Here is a 20,198-nt window from a genome sequence, read left to right on the forward strand (position 1 = left end):
GGTTAAATTCAGGGTTAAAATCTAGGTATTACCCTATTGATGTATTTAGTGTAGTAAGCAGTGTTGGGGAATGAAATACAAGTAAAGCGAGTTATGTAATAATATTACTTTTCTGAGTAATGGGTAAAGTAATGCATTACTTTTCAAAATTAAGTAATAGTATTAGTTACTTTTTTAAAAAATTTAATGCTAGTTACTTTTTAGTTGAATTAATTAGCTTATAAAATAATATATTGCTAAATAAAATGAACATAGTCACGTTATATTCCGCAGTACACGAGAGAATTCAGGAACAGACAGAAACCAAGATGGAAGAGTCTTACAATTCTTTGATGGACGTTTTCTCATTATTGAACGGATCAAAGAAAGGGGAAAGGTGGTTGTCTTTATAGACAGTGATTTTACTTCACTAATAAGACATAAAGTACTAAAGTAGCAAACACACTGCTTTACATTTTCATGAATTTGTATATATGGCATATAGCTTGGGGGTCAGGAAGTTCTTAGAAGAAAACATTATCTTCCATTATTATTTATTTTTTTTTTTTTAATGTAAATAAAATGTTACTAATGGCAGAGCTCATGCATTTAAAAAAAAAGAAAAACCCTGTAAGTTATGACTCAAAAGTAACGTAACATATTACTTACCAAAAAAGTAACTATGTAACACAACTAGTTACTTTTTTACAGAGTAACTGAATATTGTAATGCACTACTTTTAAAAGTACATTTTCCCAACACTGGTAGTAAGTATATAATGTGTATATAAATGGAACAAGGCTGAAAAATAAATCACTATCTGATACTTTGGAGAGTTAGCTGAGATGTAGTTGCAAAGTTAGTTATAAAGTCTGAATGTCTAAAGATAACAATGAAAATAAAGGAAATCCAATTATTTTTCAGTACAGCAAATTGTCTATTCACAAAAAACTTTGACAAGTAAGAGCTAATGTTCATCTACGTGGTTGTTCTTGCTGAATAAGGCCTGATGGCTTACAGCATTGCTGTAAAAGCATGAAGGGCATTATTCTGCTAAAAAAAACATCCTAGATGTACATTATCTTGCTTATTACACAGCTACTTAAAACAAAACTAAACTTAAAAGTTTAACTCTTTAAATGAATGTAAAAGTTAAAGAAACAAAAACATCTAAACCATAACCTACACATTATTGAGTCACAAGATGGTACTCAATAACCAAGAACAGTGGCATGACCAATGTAAGCACAAACATAAACTTGTGAATATGTTAGCTAACAACCAAGATGATTGGAAATTCCAGATGTGGCCATGTTATTAGTTTCAGCAGTTGTTTTCTGGCAAAACCATACCTTGGAAAGTATTGATTGACCATTAAGAATCAAGTATTCCAGAGATCTGTGTCAAAATAATGGATGTAAAAAATCCAAACAAGATATATTAATACAAATAGTAAAGCTATAAACTATACAGTGAAATGAAATAAACTATAACAGTTTTTCTCAACCACCTTTTTGGAGGACCACCAGTTTTGCATGTTTTCCATGCCTCCTTAACCAAACACACCTGATTCAGATCATCAGCTTATTAGCAGAGACTGAAAGACCTGTAATGGATATGACAGACAAAGGTGACATCAAAAAACATGCAGTGTTGGTGGTCCTCCAGGAACGTGGTTGGGAAACACTGAACTAGAATACAAGTTTCAACAACAGATTTCTGATGGAAGGTATTTTTCTGAAAATGTCCTCTTTTTGCGTTGGTCCCTGTCGTTCACACAGTCTCTTTCCTTTCTGTTCTAGTGGCCATTTATCTGGGGATCAGAAAGCGTCCGAGCCCTGGGGCGGGGGAGGGGGGTGGGATGTAAGGGCTCGTCTCTCCCGTCCCCCTCGGGCCCCTGCAGAAGTGGTACTGGCCTTGCGTGAGGCAGCGAGGGGATGCGGCTGCCAGGTCCGGCACGCTGGCCCGTTTCTGCTGTGCTGCAGTCATGGGGCGGCAGGGTCAAAAGTCGCATTCCAAGCGGAGGTGTGCCAATTGAGTGTGGGTCCCGCAGAGGCAAACGGAGTACGCTATACACGCCTGTGGGGGGCCCCGCTCGCCTTCAGGCATATTGCATCACAGATCTCAAAAGAGGTAGAGCTTTGAGGGGACGGGGAGGACACGTGACTCAGAGACGTCCCCTCACTATATCCCGACTGACCTTTGTGTTACAGACTTAAAACAACATCTGATCCCTCCTCCAGTCAACATTCAACACACACCAAACCAAACATGCATAAACACAGTCACCTTAAAAGCACGGAACACTCAACCCTGACAGAAGGATATCTTAAAGTACAAAAACAAGCACACCCCTTCCATGCACAGCATAAACCTGAGTGCTTCTTAACACGGATACACACACACACACACATACACACTCTCTCTGAACAGCCTCATTCACTGGATCTGGATTGAATCCAGTTTAGTATTTTTATTCTCATTCTAGTCATGAAATTCTTACTTCAATAATTGATGTCATTCTTTTTTTTAAGCCACTTTTGTATGTTTTCAACAAGTCTTGACATTTTAAACGGGTCATCATTTTTATTTTTTTGTGATTTACTGTGTCTTACATTTCTTAATATTGAATCATTGACAATGTAGGACTGTAGCTGCCAATGAACAATATGCACAAATGTGAAGTTGGCAAACGTATCCTAACTTTATCATAGCTCTCCCAAATCTACATCACACTCGCTGGCGATTGCAAATTTGATCAGGCTGCAAGCCAACCATCTACACTTGGGTCTTGGGATTGTCCAAGCTAAATTTTCTTCCCTAGAAGATCTGTTTTTCTGAGGGGTAGTGCTAGTTTACTTGCGACCGGTTTTGATTTAGAAGAGACATTTAATGCCAAACGTATTTTCGAACAGGCTTGTTGGTTGTTGATGTAACTCTTTTATTTCAACTCCTGTTAAGTGACCCTTTGTCAGTTGAGTCCGCTCTCCATTTACAGTCAGAGTGGTGTTGAGGCTACATAAAAAGATTAGTGTTCAGTGGTATTAAAGACGCACGTCTTGCATTGTAGGTATCTGAATAACTTTGTGTCTGGATAAAACATTTTCTATTGGATGTTAACATTCAAGATATTTACCCAGCAAGCATTTTTGTTTTTTTTAAAAAAGTCTTATAGATGTTTAATAGTAATCTAAACATAGCCGTCTTGGCTAAAACAAGGCTAAATTTGTGCTGTCAGTGAAAATCTAATTGACATCTAAGAATCGCCCAAAATAGGGATGTGCAATTTGGGGGAAATATGTAATTGCGATGATTTTATTTATTTGTTTTTTTGACAGATATTGCGATTTGATTACGATTTAATTCAAGCTGATTTTATTTTTAATTCAAGCTTCAGCTCAGTAATTTGTAAACCGTGGTAACAATTCTGCGACAGCTCTTAAAAATATTCAAAATACTCAAAATATTCCCTTATTACAAATGATGTTTGTCTTTGATATTAATTCATCTATTAATGCTTCTGAAGCAGCAAACGCCATAATCTTACTTGTCAGCTATTTTCTGTTTGTTTTCTTTTTTTATTCTGGGCGTAGTTCAGTTGCGCAAGTCTGATTGGGCCGAACAAAAGTGTGCTTACTCAAATAGCTAGTTATAAAACCCCGGTCAGATCACATGATTTCAGCACGATTTGCTTGATGTAGGGTGTCGTGGGGAGTTGTAAACAGCAAATAGACGTCGTGACAGCATTCAATCATTTCTTCTCCTGTATTGCGGCTTAAACAACCAATATCATGTCTGCAATGCCTCATGACACCATCACAGAAAGCCTAGCATGTTTAATTTTCTGAAGCATAGCTGGTTTTGAAGCACTTCACCTCAGATGTTCTTTGTTGTTTTTGTTTACATATGTACATATCTATTTTATATAGCAGCCTCCTGCAGTTAACTAATTGCAACATTTCAAATTGTGATTCGATTTCGATTAATCGCACAGCCCTAGCCCAAAACTAGACTAGTCATCAAACAAACAGAAATTAATTTCATTGATTAATTGATTTTATTTGACAATTTGATTTGAATATTGACAATTTTTATTTGACAAAAACAAAAATATACAAATAAGTCCAGTTAGACTAATTCATACATATTTTAAAAACTATCACGGATAAAATCACATAAAAAAAGCCACAGGCTTATTTCCTTCGTGGTCCTCGATATTCTTAAAAAATTAACGAGCAAATAATAAATGTAGTGCAAACATCATCAGCTCAGCAACTCAGCACAACTTCAACCATAAAAGAATAATTTTTTAATTTCCCTTCTAAAAAACACTCTCAAATTGAATCTCTTTAAAACTCATTGGCAGTACATTCCAAGCAACAGAGCTAGTACACAAAAAAATCATTTCTACCTGTTTCACTCTTAAATATACAAGGATAAATATCTTTGCTGCTCGCACTTGTAGAATCCCAGTGTACCTCACTAACTGAAATAGAAAATATTTTGGTACCAAAAGAAAATATTTTGTAACCATTTTCTGTAAACTTCTTAAACACTAACACTAATTTTAGAAAAGTTACACTTTTTTTAAATAAAAAAAATACTTTTATTATAATGTTCATTATTTAAATGTGTCAGTGGAGGTACTTTCATAACAATTCTACACAATTTATTTTGGGTCGTCTGCAATTTACTACCGATGTACCAAAAGGCTGTAGCATAGTCAAAGTATGCACTAGCCATTTTATTATTTTTTTGTCATGGAATTTTTATTCTTGCAAATAGCATTTTACAACAACCCACAAACCAATCTCCAAATAAAACAATCAGAAAAAACAATCTGAAAAAACAAAATAAATTAAAGTAAAATAATAAATAATAATAGTAAATACAAATACAGAAAAAATAATAATAACAAACCATAGACATACATACCTTTAATCAAGCCACATCTATGGTTTTTAAGTGATTAAAGAATGCAATAAATTGTTGCCATTTTTCAAAAAACTGTTCTCCGCTACCTCTGATATTGTATTTAATTTTCTCAAGTCTTAAAAAGAAGACCAAATCTTTGAGCCACAATGAAATAGAGGGAGGTTGGGGGAGGTCTAACACAACGGTATTCTGCGCCTAGCAAGAAGAGATGCAAAAGCCACAATGTCAGTGTATTCCGGTTAAAAGGTTGACACTGAGAGGGAACACCAAAGATAGCAATTAAAGGGCAAACAGCTAACGTGACCCCCAGGGTATCAGAACCCATTTTGAAGAAAGTAATCCAAAAGTTTTGCAACTTGGGACAAAAACAAAACATATGACTAAGGTTACATGGTGCAAGTTTACATTTATCACTCATATCTGAAACATTGGGATATATTTTTGAAAGTTTGGCCTTTGAGAGATGAGCTCTGTGAATAGTTTTAAATTGTATAAAACTAAAGTGGAGGTGCGTAAATTGTCCAGTACTGCACCCCAGTAGTCATCTTCTAAGTAAAGTTCCTCTTCCCAGGTTCTGGTAGCTTTAATGTTTGCACTAGCCAATATTTTTAAATGTTCGGGTATCTAAGAGCCTGTCTTGCTAAAAACTAATTTTTGAAAGGACTAATGAACTTATCACCTGTCAAAATACTATGTAAAATGCAACCTATCTAGAATGACTACACATAGTCTGTCCAATATGTCTATTTGATAGGCTATTCTTAGATGTCTATTAGATATTCACTGACAGCCCAAGTTTAGCCTTGTTTTAGCTAAGCTTAGATGTTTATTAGACGTCTATAAACACAAAATCTCTACACACTGTGAAAAATATCAAGTAACTGGTGTAGACATTGGTCATTTTCTGCCAGGACATTTTTACAGACTTTTCAGATAACCCTAGAACAGAATGCAGTGCAATATTGAAGTAAAACGTCTGTAAAAAAAATAATAATAAATTATACATATATAAATTATATTGTGTCCTATTTGTAAAGATTTTATTTAAAATGTACCTCAAGTATTACAACTAGATATCAAACACAGAATTTGTTTGTATTGCAAAAGATTATTTGGCTTTCCAACATTGTCAGAGTCACATGTCAACTTTCAATTAAAATTATAAAGGAAATACAAGACCAAATATGTAACCATCCTTTAACCAATCAGATTTTCACTTAAAAATCTCCAGATATCTAAAATGCAGGACATTTTCATGCAGAAGTGCAGGTTCAGTTCTACTGTTGTAATTTGTTTTTATGGGCAAATGCACCAACAGGGCTTTAAAAAAGAGTTTTTTTGGATCGAAAGTCATTCGCAATGTTGTCACGTGACATCTAAACAATCTTTCATAACATAAGCAGAGATGCAGTTTGGACATTGTGACTGGCTGTGTGTTTCATGATGGTTTAAGTCAGCCTTCTGTGAGCTTGTCTCTCTTAACAGATTTGGATGCCATTTTAACATACAGGTATTTCAGTGCAGACACTTGAAAAGAAGATAAACGCTGCTTCAGATTTAGGTAGAAATAGATTTGTTTGTATCTCTTCTTTTTCCCTTACAATTAATACACTTGGCTTGCTTTTTGACCAAACTAGTTCTGGTCATTTGTTGTATAACAAGGCCTGACTTTGCAATATTTGTCAATTTGCCAAGCATAAAATGCGCATCAATTCAACTGGATCAGAATATAATTGTGAGTGGTGATAACTGTGCAATAGCAATAGATGTTACTGTCATGTCTAGAAGTTGTTTCTATCTTATTGTAAAGCCATGCTTCTGCCCTGTTGGTGCTGCCGGCCCGTCGACAGAGCGAAAACTAGGGGTTGAGTTATGAGGTAAGCTATACAGGAAGATACACAGGACACCTCTTGCTAGTTCAGTTTGGATAAACAGGTTGATTTAATATGGTCGTTCTGTTACTTCTCCATTACGGGGAGTCGTTGTGCTGTAATGTGTGAAATATGTTGTAGATATTTCTCCGTTCACGAGAGAGTGTTGGATTGTGGTGCAGAAAACAAGCTCTTGAGTTTTGATTGTTTTGTGTGCAGTCAAGTGCTTTGGAAGTTGACCGATTCCACAGGTTTCGCTTCACGTTTGACTGTAATCTCCCCAAGTCCTCCATCTTTCTTCATCCATCCACTTATTTTAGTTTATTTTGTTTTTGTTGTCGTCTCGTTCACTTGATTCTCTGCCTTTGTGCCGCACATTCGCAAAGACACGCCTGGTTTCTCCTCGTCCGATTTGCTGAATCACTGGAAATCCTCATGTCATTGTTCTTGTCTGCTCTGTGACTGGACTCCTGTTGTTTGGAGACGCTTCCTGTTTCAAAAAGCGAACAGGGTAAAGACTGCACGTCCCGGACCAGTCTGACCCGGTCTCCGCTTCAGACCGGCTCTGTCTGGTTTGGACGGCTGAGATCTGTATCTGTTCAATGTCCATTAAGACCTCTGTGCACTCATGTTGACTTGAATCAGCTGCATCCTACGGCTCGGTGGGTTCCTACCCACGCTCGGCCACTGGAAGGCGCCAATGTCTTAAATGTGAACACTTCAATTTGTGTATATTTGCACAGGTACTTAATTAATTTTCTAGAATAATTATCTTGGGAGAAGAAGAAAAAAAATACATTGTTTATATCAGTCAGACTCTGGCTGTATATAAAGATTATGATACTGATGATAATATTGTGAGTATAGTATATACAGTATCTTAGAACTCCAGGTTAATTCATAGCTAGAGCAGAGAGACCCTCTGCTAGCTCTCCAGACGTTTTTATGTGTGCTGAAGTGAAACACTAACCTGCAATCCTGCATGATTCAGAGCAAGGATGGAGAAAGAGAGGGAAGACTAATGTGAAATAGCAAGAAGGGGCAAAAGCAGAAGAGTTGGAGGGAGAGAGAGTGTGTGTGCGTGTTGTGCATGTATGTGTGAATGTGTGCGTCTGTGTATTGCACTACTCTGTGGCCCTGCCTCCCTCTCTCTCTTTCTCTCTCTCTCTTTCTCTCCCGCTCTAATGTTTGTGTGGGAGGATTATGGTAGACTTTTGCTCTGGCAGCCATACTTGACCTGGAGTAAAAGTGTGTCGGTATGAATGAGCTTTATAATGTCCAAGGCATTAAAAAAAACAGAGTATTAGAGAGAGAACCGTGAGTCGTGTGCTGGATGCATCACGTCTGAACGGTAAATCCCTCCAGTTCAGTGTTGTGCTGTCTGTGACGTAAGCTGTCTGCTATGACATCGGGTTTCTCATGATGCATTGAGCTAATATGCAATATGACAGGAGAGAAGTCAGGTGGACAGACTATATATATTTAAATATGAGAGAGCAAGAGAGAGAGACAGAGAGATTCAAACCTTGATGCTGTTTGCAGAAAGTCATTTTTCCCCCGGAGGTGTTTGCACCTCGGGCCAAATATAAAAATGGAAACAAAAGATCTTGAGAGAAATAAACTTCACTGATGTTGGATTCTTTGCTTGTGTTTGATTATTGAATGTTTGTGGGACTGCAAGGAAGTTGTGTGATCTTTCTATCCATCGCTGTTATGTTTTTATCCACCAAATTTTATGCACGTTTTGGAATATGACTTAAAAAAAATCTTAATGGAAACACTAATATGTGGGCGACACGGTGGCTCAGTGGTTAGCATTGTTGCCTCACGGCAGGAAGGATGCTGGTTTGAGTCTTGGCTGGGTCAGTTGGCATTTCTGGGTTGAGTTTGCATGCTTTCCTCGTGTTCGCGTGTGTTTCCTCCGGGTTCTTCCCTTTCCCCCAAAGACATGCGGTATAGATGAATTGGATAAAACAAAATTGGCTGTAGTGCATGAGTGCGTATGGATGTTTCCCAATACTGGGTTGCCGCTGGAAGTGCATCCGCTTTGTAAAACATATGTTGGATAAGTTGGTGGTTCATTCCGCTGTGGCTACCCCTGATGAATATAGGGATTAAGGCGAAGAAAAATTAAGGAATTAATGAATGAGGATGTGCATACATACATAAAAACATGCACTCAACTGAGTAGGATAAACGTTTTATCCGATAAGAAAAAAAAAGCTCATTAACTATAATGGAAATTAATTTACTGAAATAAATTCCAGCTTGTGCATCAAAAACATCTTAAGCGTTTTAATAGATCATGTCATAACAAAAATGGACAAACCAGCGGATCGACTACATTTTAAAATATCTTAAATATTGTTTTGGTTATTCTAAAATTCATTATCTAAAGTCTGTCATTAAAGTGGTTCAGTATTTTTACCTCCAGAACTATCTTGAGTGGCTGTGCTCTCAAAGGGCAGTCTTGCTCCTCCTACAGCCACCACTGATTCATTGCGTTTCGTCTTCTGAGGCACAAGTAATGCCGCGTTCAGACTGCACGATTTTCAAAGTAGTGATGAGAAGTTCAGATCATTTCACTGACTCAGACCTTTGAGTGTCGTTCATTGAGCTGAACGAATCTTTTTTCGAGTCATTTCGTTAATTTCGTTCAATTTGCCAAAATACGAGTTGCTTCCAAACTCATCTACAGCTAGCCCAAACTTTGATCACACTACAAACAAGTCATAACTCGAATGCTATAAGAAAGAGAAAATAATCTTTTATTGTTTACCTGCTCTTTTGTCTAAGATTATATCAGCTCACCTCTTCTGACAGGTCTTCATTTTGAGTGGTTCATTCACATTACACTGACCGTCCAACATAAGCTTAACCAATGCACACAGTCTGAGCCGAAAGGAGCCATGATTAGTTCAGCTTTCAAGTCTTCTGGTTTTATAGTCGTTCATCCATCACATGACAGCATGTAAAGAGAGATGACTCAAGAAATGAACAGATCAAATCTTTTTCCGGCTCTAAATGTATATGATTGGCTCCTGTCTTTCACATGATGAACAAACGACTCAAACCTGATAGAGGATTTGAAGAGTGAACTAATCTTCATCATTCTCGAGTCATACAAAAGATTTGTTCTAAATGAACGAATTGTTCAAGATGGACCCATGACTATTTCAAAGTGGTCGTGTCACAGATGTTTTCACACTGCATGATTATCTGGGCTAGCGTTTCGTCACTGCTTTGTTTACACTGCCAGATGAATCGATAACAGGGGGTTTCACACTAAATGACTTTAGAATAGGAAGAACAACCAAACACACGGGAGGAGTGACATGTAAACAACATGAGGTCACTTAGTATATCTGTTATTGACTACATATTGAGAAAGAAACCTTAAGTAGGGTGGAAAATGTACTTATTTTGTTCACCTGGCGTTTGAAGGGAACTAGCAACTTTTTTTCTTTTTCGACCCGGTAGTGATATTGCCCAGATGACACGTCAAACAGACACGATGCTCCTGCCAAATTTACACTAGTTTTTCTTCCATTTCTTGGGTCCAAATAGAACAAAATAGAAGCCCTTTTAATTTCTCTCCCAACCTCCTGCTGGTCTGCAGATAACCATAGTAGTGGATGCTGTTCTTTCATTGACTGTAGGTAATCGTCGATGTTATTTTCAGTCAGAACACATTTCACATGACATGACTGGAATCGCCAACAGGTCCAAATATTCAGCATGTCAAAAATCTCAATGGTGTTAGCGTCTTAATTGTGATTCTCTTAGATGCTGTCTTTGATAGTTCACACAGTGTGATTGTGACTTATGTGAAAGACCACCGATTTGACTGTGATTTCTAGCTTTTGTTGTCAATTTCTTAAAACCTGTCCGCAAAATCGTTGTCATCAAAATCTGAGCTAAAACTCTAAACTCATTCATTTTCTTTTCGGCTTAGTCCCTTTATTAATCCGGGTTCGCCACGGCAGAATGAACCACCAACTTATCTAGCACATGTTTAACGCAGCGGATGCCCTTCCAGCCGCAACCCATCTCTGGGAAACATCCATACACACTCATTCGCACTCATACACTATGGACAATTTAGCCTACCCAATTCACCTGTACCGCATGTCTTTGGACTGCAGGAAACCAGAGCACCCAAAGGAAACCCACGCGAACGCAAGGAAAACATGCAAACTCCACACAGAAACGGCAACTGACCCAGCCGAGGCTTGAACCAGCAACCTTCTTGCTGTGAGGCGACAGCACTACCTACTGTAGTTATTATATGAGAAAACTGCACACAGCTGATATTTGGTGCCAGTTTATCAGGAAGTTGCTGTTTTGTTCTTTTCGGTAATTGGATGGAAACGGTGCTTTATTCGCAAATGTTTTAGGCAGTATTCCAGTTTGGCACAAAAGTCCAACACACATCTTTGAATGAAAAAAGTTTTTAGGAGTACTTTATATGGTGCTTGATTAGAATGAAAATCTAAAGTTGGTATTGTGTCTAAAGATGAGTATTATATCTGAAAGCATGACACCTTTTTATTTTATCTAAAAAAGGAATACTCTAATTGACAACATTTCTATTTTAAATGTAGAAAAAAATTCATAGGAGTACTTTACAGAATAAAAGAAAAAAACAAAATTTAAATTGTAAATGTAGTTTACGAAAGCTTTCATGTTGACTCTCGTTTATATCTGACCTTCTATATTTATAAATTTGATCAAACAAAAGACGAGTGTTTTATGGGGTATTTTTATTGAAATACAACTTTGATTGATTCACTTTTTACAACCAAGGCTGAAATTGAGGTGAAGCCTCAGCAACAGGCACTCACTCCTGCGCCGGGTATCTGATCCCAAGATGTTACCGACTTAATAGGAAACAAAGTGGAAAAAAAGATGGCGAAATGACATGGAAATTAGAGAAGAAGGGAAAAAAAAGGAAAGAAGACAGGTGCAAAGGTGAGACTGTCTTTTTGAGCAGCAGTTTTCCTCTGCATTGCTGTTGGACTGTAAAAAAACAGACAAAGACGAGAAAAAAATGGAAGAGCTCCCGCTTTACTTCTGGGCAGGGATCATGCTGTCGATGGACTCGCCCTTCTCCAGCTTCTTCTCCATCTCCACCATCAGCTTGACACCATCAACCACACACTGCACCTGCTCAACCTCTGAAGAGCCGATACGGTCAGCGTTGGAAATGTCAAACACTCCACCAACGGAGGCGGTGTCCACACCACCTGAGAGAAATCGATGAGGATGGAGAGGTCAACATCTGGAGCACATCAAGAACCCTATATCTTCAGGCTCGGCATATGTATAGTATGTTCAGTGTGTGTATACCTGTGCCACGCTTCTGCAGGCGCAGTCTGGTCAGGATCTCCTCAAACTTGGCATGTGTGCTGAGCTTGGGCAGCTTGACGTGGACTCCACCGCGCAGGCCTGTGCCCAGGTTGGAGGGGCAGGTCAGGACGAAACCAAGATGCTCGTTCCACATGAACCCATGGTTGTGCTTCTTGAAAATTTCCTCAATCTATCAAAGCAGAACATGCACATTCTCACACACTCTTGGTGACATCAGAAGTTTACGTGTGTATATTTATCCGTGCATGTTTTCCATACCCTCTGAAGACCAACGCAGAAGCGCTTGAACACTTCCTTCATGTTGCCACCCTTCTGCATGGAAATGACACGCAGGTGATCCTCCTCGTTCACCCAGACCAGGAAGGTCTTGTTCTCATTGTGCCTATAATTGAAGCATTTGAATGTCTCATTTCAATAGTTCACACTTATGCATTGCTTGATGCCATTAGCAGGTTTGGCATGCTGTCCCAGGTGAGGACCCTGAGCTCGGAGATACTTGAGCCCAGGGCTCCTGCCTGGTAAATAAGCAAATAAGGGGGTCCAAGATCAGGTAGATCTCAAGAGCTCCCCTGGTAAAGGAGGATATGGGGTGGAATGGGGGGATTTTTCCAAAACATAGATAAGGCAGTAGGGTGAAATTGGTCTATTTATTGTAAGCTTGGATCAATCTGACTGGATTATTAATGATTACAGATGAGAGACCAGCCATGATCAATCATATCGGAATTAGCTAATACAACTGGTCTACTATTCGGTATTATTGGATAGGTTTTACAACTGATATTTTTTACAGTTTGCACTTTTTGCAGGCTACACCAGTATTTAGTGGAGGTCTTTATGAGATGAGCATGTCACCTAAATGATTTTTTGAAACTGATTCATTCAAAGTCAACCCAGCACATCAACTTTTGAAATAGCATAATAGATAATTGATTGGACTCACCAAATGCCTCTGGCATCGGGCCAGTCACGGGCCATACCAGCAGCCAGCAGCAGGGGGGAGACGGGTTTGTCAAAGAGGAAGTGGTCAGCGATCAGCTGCTCCTGCTCGGCATCAGTCATGGACTTCAGGGGGTAGTACTTGCCCTTGAACTCTCCATCCAAGCTGCTCAGAGCTGGAGGAGGAATAAAACAGTTGTTCAACACATTTTATTTGAGAATTACTGTTACCTTTGCTAATCTCTGAAGTGTTGTGGGGTTTGGAAGGTTTGATCATACCAAATGGGGTTCATTACAGCCTGAGGGTAATAAACATCAAAGGCGCATTATTTGTGCACTCGTGAATTAGATTTTGTTTTTGTTTTTTGTCAGTTTGTTGCCATGGCAAAAGATTTCAACTATAATTTTTCATTTTTTACCTTTTTCATTGGAAGGAACAGTAGAGTATAGACAAGAAAGTGTGGTGAGCAGAACTTCAAGTGAACAGAATCAAACTTGGGTTGTCGTGAGCATCAGTGCTATGTGGACTACTGGTGCCAAACAATGCAACATTTTTTTATGATAACTTAAATCAGGGAGTCTAATCTTGCTTCTCTTTTAGTTCCAGTCAGCTCCAACACTCTTGGTTATAGAATCAGTCAGTCTTAACAAAGCCTATGGAAGGCAAGTGTACAGCCTTTAGCTGAAAAGCCATAATGAATAAAACTGAGGTAAATATCATACCAGGAATCAACAGCATGTCATCTAATCTTTAACATGCTTAGCCTTATAAAATTATTTTTTGATTGATCCATCTATAGAGTTAATTTGTTTTATTAGAGAGGTTACTATCAGTTTTGTGACAAGCAGGATTGCACAACTGTGACAGAAGGATTACACGGCTGTGATGAGACTACTTGTAAATACACATGATCCACTGCATCCATTGGCTGTTCCAATGTTTCCTCAATGGTAAGTCATTTTGACTCTTGCATCTCACAATAGGTGTGTAAAATCCCTGTTCTGAAGACCTTGATTAGTTAAACTGTGCTGAGACATGACCCTCCAGAAAGAGGTATGGAAACCCAGACTTAAACCGAATTACTAAGATGATTAAAAGATAAATAATATAACTAAAAGATTACTAAATAGCAGTATAAAATGTTTAAAAATGTGTGCAGACCTTCAACAGACAGCTTCTCCACAGCTCTGCGCTCTCCACGGCTGTTGTGGGGGGGCAGGGCGTATCCCTTGATGCTGCGTCCGGTACGCACACGGCTGCTCAGGACATAGTTTGGGTCCAGGTCATCACCACCCTACAGAGATTCAATTTATTACAGATTTTCAGATTCAACATCAGATTCTCAGTTTATTTTCTTTAAAATTCCAAAATTTTTAGCGTTCATTTATTTACTATGCTCTCTATCTGTTACCTTTTCAAACATCATACTCTTGTTACACTTTTGTATCTTTGGGATACCAATATGGATGCATGTTTTGAAAAGGTGCAGGGCCAGTGACAGTTTTTGTATCTTTAGTTCTGTGTGTGCAAATGAGCATCTGAGACCTAGGAGACCAATGTTTCCCCAAGGGATAATGTGTTCAAACCTTCTCCTGGAGGGTTAATGTCCTGCAGAGTTTAGCACCAACTCTTATTAACTGAACTCCCCTAAACCAAGGTTATCAGTGTGATTGAAGCTGAATTCTGTAGGACACTTGCCCTTCAGGAACAGGATTGAACATATAGCCTATATGCAGAGGTGTCATAAGTTATTAAAAGTGCTCTGGAGAGAGTGTGATGGGCCAGAATGTGATTTTTGCAAAGAGGACCCTGAGAAGAAACTTGTGTCCAGAATTCCTATCCACCCTTCTGCCTGCATGTCTACTGACTTGTACAACTATTTGTTATTTCTGTTTTGTACCTTCAGGTTCTCAAAGTTGAGGTCGGTCTTGTGCTTGTCAGTTGCCTTGTATCCACCGTGACGGTCGGAAATGACGGGGTCGAACAGATCCTTGAACACTTCGTAGGACTCCTCATCACCAGCAACACAGCCGACGGTCATGATGAAGGGGTGGCCTGGAGAAGCATGTCATCTCATCAGTGCACAGAAACAAGAAGCAGAACTGAACCAGTACAGGTGTGATGGGGTGAATGCTTGGGTGAAGCAATGCCTTTACTCACCTGGATTGTCAACACCGGTCTGGATGACATCATCCACAGTGAATCCAGTGGGGGTCTGCTTGTCCCTAAGCTTGCCATACATTTCCTTAGTCAGCACCTTGGCCATGTGGTTGTTGTGCTTGCTAAGGTCTGGATACTCCTCATCAACTGAGTAGTTCAGCTTGAAGTTGTTGTGGGTGTTTCCGAAAGGCATGATTGCGTTTCTAACACTGATCATTGGATAAAGAAAACATGATGAAGAATATTTATGAATTATTATGCATTACTTTAGCATATGCCTGTCTCTGTCTTTAGCTTTTTAAAAGCATAGTAAAGTAAGGATTAAAAAACTTGAATATATAAACATGGAACCAGACGCTGTAGACACTAAAGTGTCATGTTTGTATTTAAAAAATTAGATGTTTAAAGTCAGTGAAACTGTCTTAACTGCAGATCCCAGACTGCTTTAACAACAGTTTCCTCTTTGTGATTAGGCCTACACGGAATCTGCACCCACAGAAATCTGCTGATTTTTAAGGCCATGATTGAGTTTATTTATTTATTTACTATAAATGTGTGTAAATGTATCTGTATTTAGTTTTTTAGATTAATTTGAGTAATATTATTGAATAATATGCCCAATTTTAGATAATTTATGTACATTACACTTTGCAAAGGGTAATAGTTTTTCTGTCTTTTAGTGGATATATTATTTGAAAGACTTTTTACTAAAGTTTGCGACACACATAGTTTTAAAATCGGATTTGCATTGTAAACGTTAGATATTTCAAAAGTGATTATTTGTTTATTTCAAGTGTTAAATTTGTTGTTTCTACACACTCAAAATTATCCCACATAAATCCGAAGTTTTGTACAAAATTTGCACAGAAAAATCAAAAAGTGTTCTCAGATTCTGTCTGGCCCTGGCTGTGATGAAGGATACACCTGTGAAACACAGCTGCTAACGTTAAAACTGTCTGTCTGGTCTCGTAGCAACCTCCACTTGAGGTGCTCACTTGCTATATGATCTGTCTGATTGCACCAGGAATGGAAAAGATGCTCTCAGCTCTAAATGTAGAGGGATCTATTTTTACTATGCAGACCCCTCCCATTTACTTTCACATAACTTCAAACCTCTCCAGAAAACCTGCAAATGCGAATGTTCATTCCGTAATATATAACTTTAAGAAGTTTCTCCCATGCTTACCAAGGGATCTTTTTGAAAAATAGTCACCAGAGGGAACCTGTCCCTTACATATTAGTATCAGAAACAGAAGCGCATCCCAGGATTTTATAGCTGTATCCAATTATGCTCTCAGAGCAGCTGCATGTCTCATATTTGACATCTGCTCCCATATTTAAACACAGGCCAACCAAACCAGGAGTTCCTCATTCCAAACATTCAAGCATGCACAAAGTTTAAAAAAACAAAAATTTTATCTTAAAGTCAGATGCATAATGTTCTAATACATCTGTTACTATAAATAAAACCTTATTGTACATTTATGTTACTTCTGTTTTGAAAAAAGCATCTGTTGTATAGTTTTATCTGACTACATCTGACTATTAGAATGTTAAAAGTATTAATAATGAAAAATTAAATTTAAAAAGCCCCATTAATCACTTGGTATAGCTGAATCTTTTCTTTTTTGGGGGGGAATGTTCCACTAGATTATATATTTTTCATATTTATTTTAATCTTATTTTAGGTTTTAACTTTCTCCTCTCTATCCAGTGATAATAGTTATTAAAAAATGTCAATGTCTTTACCTGCACAAAAGACAACAAAAGTGGTAACAGTCCTTGGGATCAGATCCTGTTCACCAAGCCGAAATAGGGGTCACCCAAGCAAGAAGAGTTTGATTTGGATATATATACCTCCAGCCCCTGCAGCGATTGGCTGGCCCATTTTAGAGCTCACTGAATTATGATTGGCTGGCGCTGGGCTCTTATGCCCTGTTTAGTGTAAGAAAGGCTTCAATTTAGGCCCCAGGCATCCTAGATGAGGTGGCAGCTGTGGGTGGTGCCCCCCTTCCTTCCCATATCCATTTACACTTCCCGCCCCATACATAGCTTTCCTGGAGGGAATAGGTTGAAGGAGGGGTGATGGGATGTGGAGGATCTGCCATGCTAAAAAGGCTGAGCAGCACTTTTGCCAGACATACCACAGATATCAGAAGTGCGCGTGTCAGGCCGATGGCTTTCAAAAATCCCTTGGTAGGCTTCGTTCACCACATGATTCTGGATGCAAACTCAATTTGTATTTTTACAGGTAAAGTTGTTGCAGAGTCGTATTTAATCTGCTCATGTCAGACGCCATATTTATACACTGGGGGTGAAAGGGCATCAGCTGGAGTTGTTATGAAAGTCTGTGTGATAGGCCAGTTCAGTCAATTGTGCGCCAACAATACACAAAAACATTTGACAGGGAAATCTTTTCAAAAAAGCACAACCCAGACATAAACATGAAAATAAATGTAACCATGTTTAATAGGGAGAGGAAGTCTATAAAATAATTTCCTATAACTCTTTAGTGTCAAATAATAAGGGATAGTTCACCCCAAAATGAAAAATCTTTATTCAACCTCAAACCTATTTGAGTTTCGTTTTTCTGTTGAACTCAAAGTAAGGTATATTGAAAAAATGCTGGAAGACCCATTGACTTTCATAGTAATTAATTTCCAAAAATGGAAGTTATTCGGTAAAGCATTCTTCAAAATATCTTATTTTTTGTTTAACAGAAAAAAGAATGGTCTGTTTTTTGGGTGAACTATCCCTGTTGTATCTTCTTTTAAGCAATTATGCAATTCAAAAGAAGGTATTTCCATCTCTGGTTTCTGTCACGAGCACATGCAATGTTCTCATTCAGGGAGCCCTGTTAGTGTTCCCGCTCCTAGAGTCTCACTGGATATTATGGGAAAACCCCTCCCTGGTTTTTCTGTCTAGCAATCTGTTAAGCTGTAACTTGTGTAATGCGTTTCGTTAAGTAATGCATTACAATTTGAATGTAACATTTTAACATGTAACATGTTTCTTCCTTGTGACATTAGGTGACCCAGGACTCTGTGAAGAAAACTATAGCTGGCCGAACAGTCTCCAACATGGCACCAAGTGTGAATAACAGGCCTGTCATGGTGCACATGCTCACCAGCAGCTGTCAAGTACACACACACACACATCAGCAAAGATTAAGCCACAGAGACAAGTATATTTAAAAATGTTTTTTGGTTTCACTTTATTACTCTGACTTTGCAATTTAGTGTGGCTCTTGGCATAAGTTTCAAACGTAGACTTAAAGATTATTAATATAAGACTTGTTGGTCAGTTAGGGTGTAGTATCCATGACTGTACTGGATATATTAGGGGGAGGGTTTGCCTATCGTGGCCTTGCCCTCTGGTGTCACCCCACGTCCCCTTCATCACACAGCTGTCTTCTATTTGTCCTGTACAATCCAAATTAGTCTCTCTTTAGGATATGAATGCATCCTACAACAGTTTTCAGATGTAAATCAGAAATAAATTGCATATATAAAGTAAAAAAAAAAGATTGGTTACTTAACAGCTTGCCCTAGTTAGTGATTCATGGGTTTACATTTATTTCTAATGAATTACAATTTGTTTACATTCATAAACCTTTGATTTTTTTGATGCTTTAATAACTTTTGAGGATAAAAAGTTTACCAAAGGGACTTTTGTTGATATTTGTGACTTTGAAACAGTTTTATTTTGCATTGCATTATATTCTACTACTATCAATAGAATATTAAAAATAATGTTCCATTAAGAAATTTTGTAAATTTCCTACTGAAAAATAATGTAAAATTTAAATTTTTCATTAATATGCATTGCTGAGAACTTAATTTGGACAACTTTAAAGGCAATTTCCTCAATATTTAGATTTCTTTGCAACCCCCAGATTCCAGATTTTCAAATAGTTTTGTCTTGTATAAATATTGTCCTATCCTAACAACAACTATTCAATCATACACATTTAGTAACTTCAGTGATATATTATTTGGGTTGTTCATGTCTGGCAAAGAATCTGCCAGCAGTACTTTTTTTTTCATACACTATATTTATTAAATTTACTAAAGACGTCAATAAAAGTCACTTTCCAAAAGTATAGAATTACTTTTTCATTATCAAACATTAAGGAAACAGATTAATATAACATACACCTTCCAATTCTTAAAATGATTTCTATCATTAGGGTGTTTAGGTGTCTAATCTTTCTAGGTCTGTGAGGTGGTGTCTGTCAGAATTGTGTGCATGTCAGAGAGGGGGTGGGTTGTGTAATATTAGTGTGCTTGCATATACAGTGAAAGAACAGACTCTCTTTACAGCTTCAGCTACTACGGGACAGTTGCATAACACAAAAGTGACGGAAAGCTTTGAAAAATAGCTTTTTTTTGTGCTTTTTTGTGTGCATTAGATACGTTATCAAGGCCATTGAGATACGTTATCAAGGCCATTGTTACCATAAAAAAACATTAAAATCTCACTTGTCAAACAATCATGTTTTAAGAAATATAGTCACTAAGTGGTGTAAGATGCACGGTTAGGTAACTACTAATGAAATCTAACAGCCATCGGTTAAGACATACTGTGGTGTGAAAGAGTGTTTGCCCGTTACGGATTTCTTACACACACACACACACACACACACACACACACACACACACACACACACACACATATATATATATATATATATATATATATATATATATATATATATATATATATATATATATATATATATACACACACACAAATATACAAAACTACATAGCCCTGTTTAAAAATGTGTTTGCCCCTAAATCTAATAACTAGTTGGGCCGTCCTAAGCAGCAACAACTGCAGTCAAGCGTTTTCAATAACTTACTGTACAATGAGTCTGTTACAGTGCTGTGGTGGATTTTGGCCCACTTATCTTTGCAGAATTATTGTAAATTAGCTACATT

General features: G+C 37.8%; 3 protein-coding genes across 12 annotated transcripts in view; 2 read left to right on the top strand and 1 right to left on the bottom strand.

The window, feature by feature from the left end:
- The window catches only part of mark4a (MAP/microtubule affinity-regulating kinase 4a), a 76,008-nt gene extending 67,586 nt beyond the window's left edge, over nucleotides 1-8,422 (top strand). For 5 of the 9 annotated variants that reach the window (XM_087253753.1, XM_087253754.1, XM_087253751.1 and 2 more), the window contains one exon: nucleotides 1,782-4,478. In XM_087253753.1, the coding sequence (XP_087109879.1) occupies nucleotides 1,782-2,124 (343 nt within the window). In that variant the 3' untranslated portion in view covers nucleotides 2,125-4,478. Of the gene's footprint in view, nucleotides 1-1,781 lie in introns of all 9 variants that reach the window. The other 4 variants (XM_087253757.1, XM_087253758.1, XM_087253755.1 and 1 more) reach the window with 1 other exon arrangement.
- The window catches only part of slc8a2a (solute carrier family 8 member 2a), a 155,362-nt gene that overhangs the window by 84,792 nt on the left and 50,372 nt on the right, over nucleotides 1-20,198 (top strand). The window lies entirely within an intron of this gene.
- Nucleotides 11,534-17,100, bottom strand: ckma (creatine kinase, muscle a). The gene is given in 8 exon segments (NM_130932.2): nucleotides 11,534-12,031; nucleotides 12,135-12,324; nucleotides 12,414-12,537; nucleotides 13,099-13,270; nucleotides 14,257-14,389; nucleotides 14,996-15,150; nucleotides 15,256-15,464; nucleotides 17,005-17,100. Coding segments are annotated over 7 exon segments (1,146 nt in total). The 5' UTR covers nucleotides 15,449-15,464; nucleotides 17,005-17,100; the 3' UTR covers nucleotides 11,534-11,852.

This window comes from Danio rerio, chromosome 5 (genome assembly GCF_052040795.2).
Source record: "Danio rerio strain M-AB ecotype USA chromosome 5, GRCz13ab, whole genome shotgun sequence".
Taxonomy (NCBI): domain Eukaryota; kingdom Metazoa; phylum Chordata; class Actinopteri; order Cypriniformes; family Danionidae; genus Danio; species Danio rerio.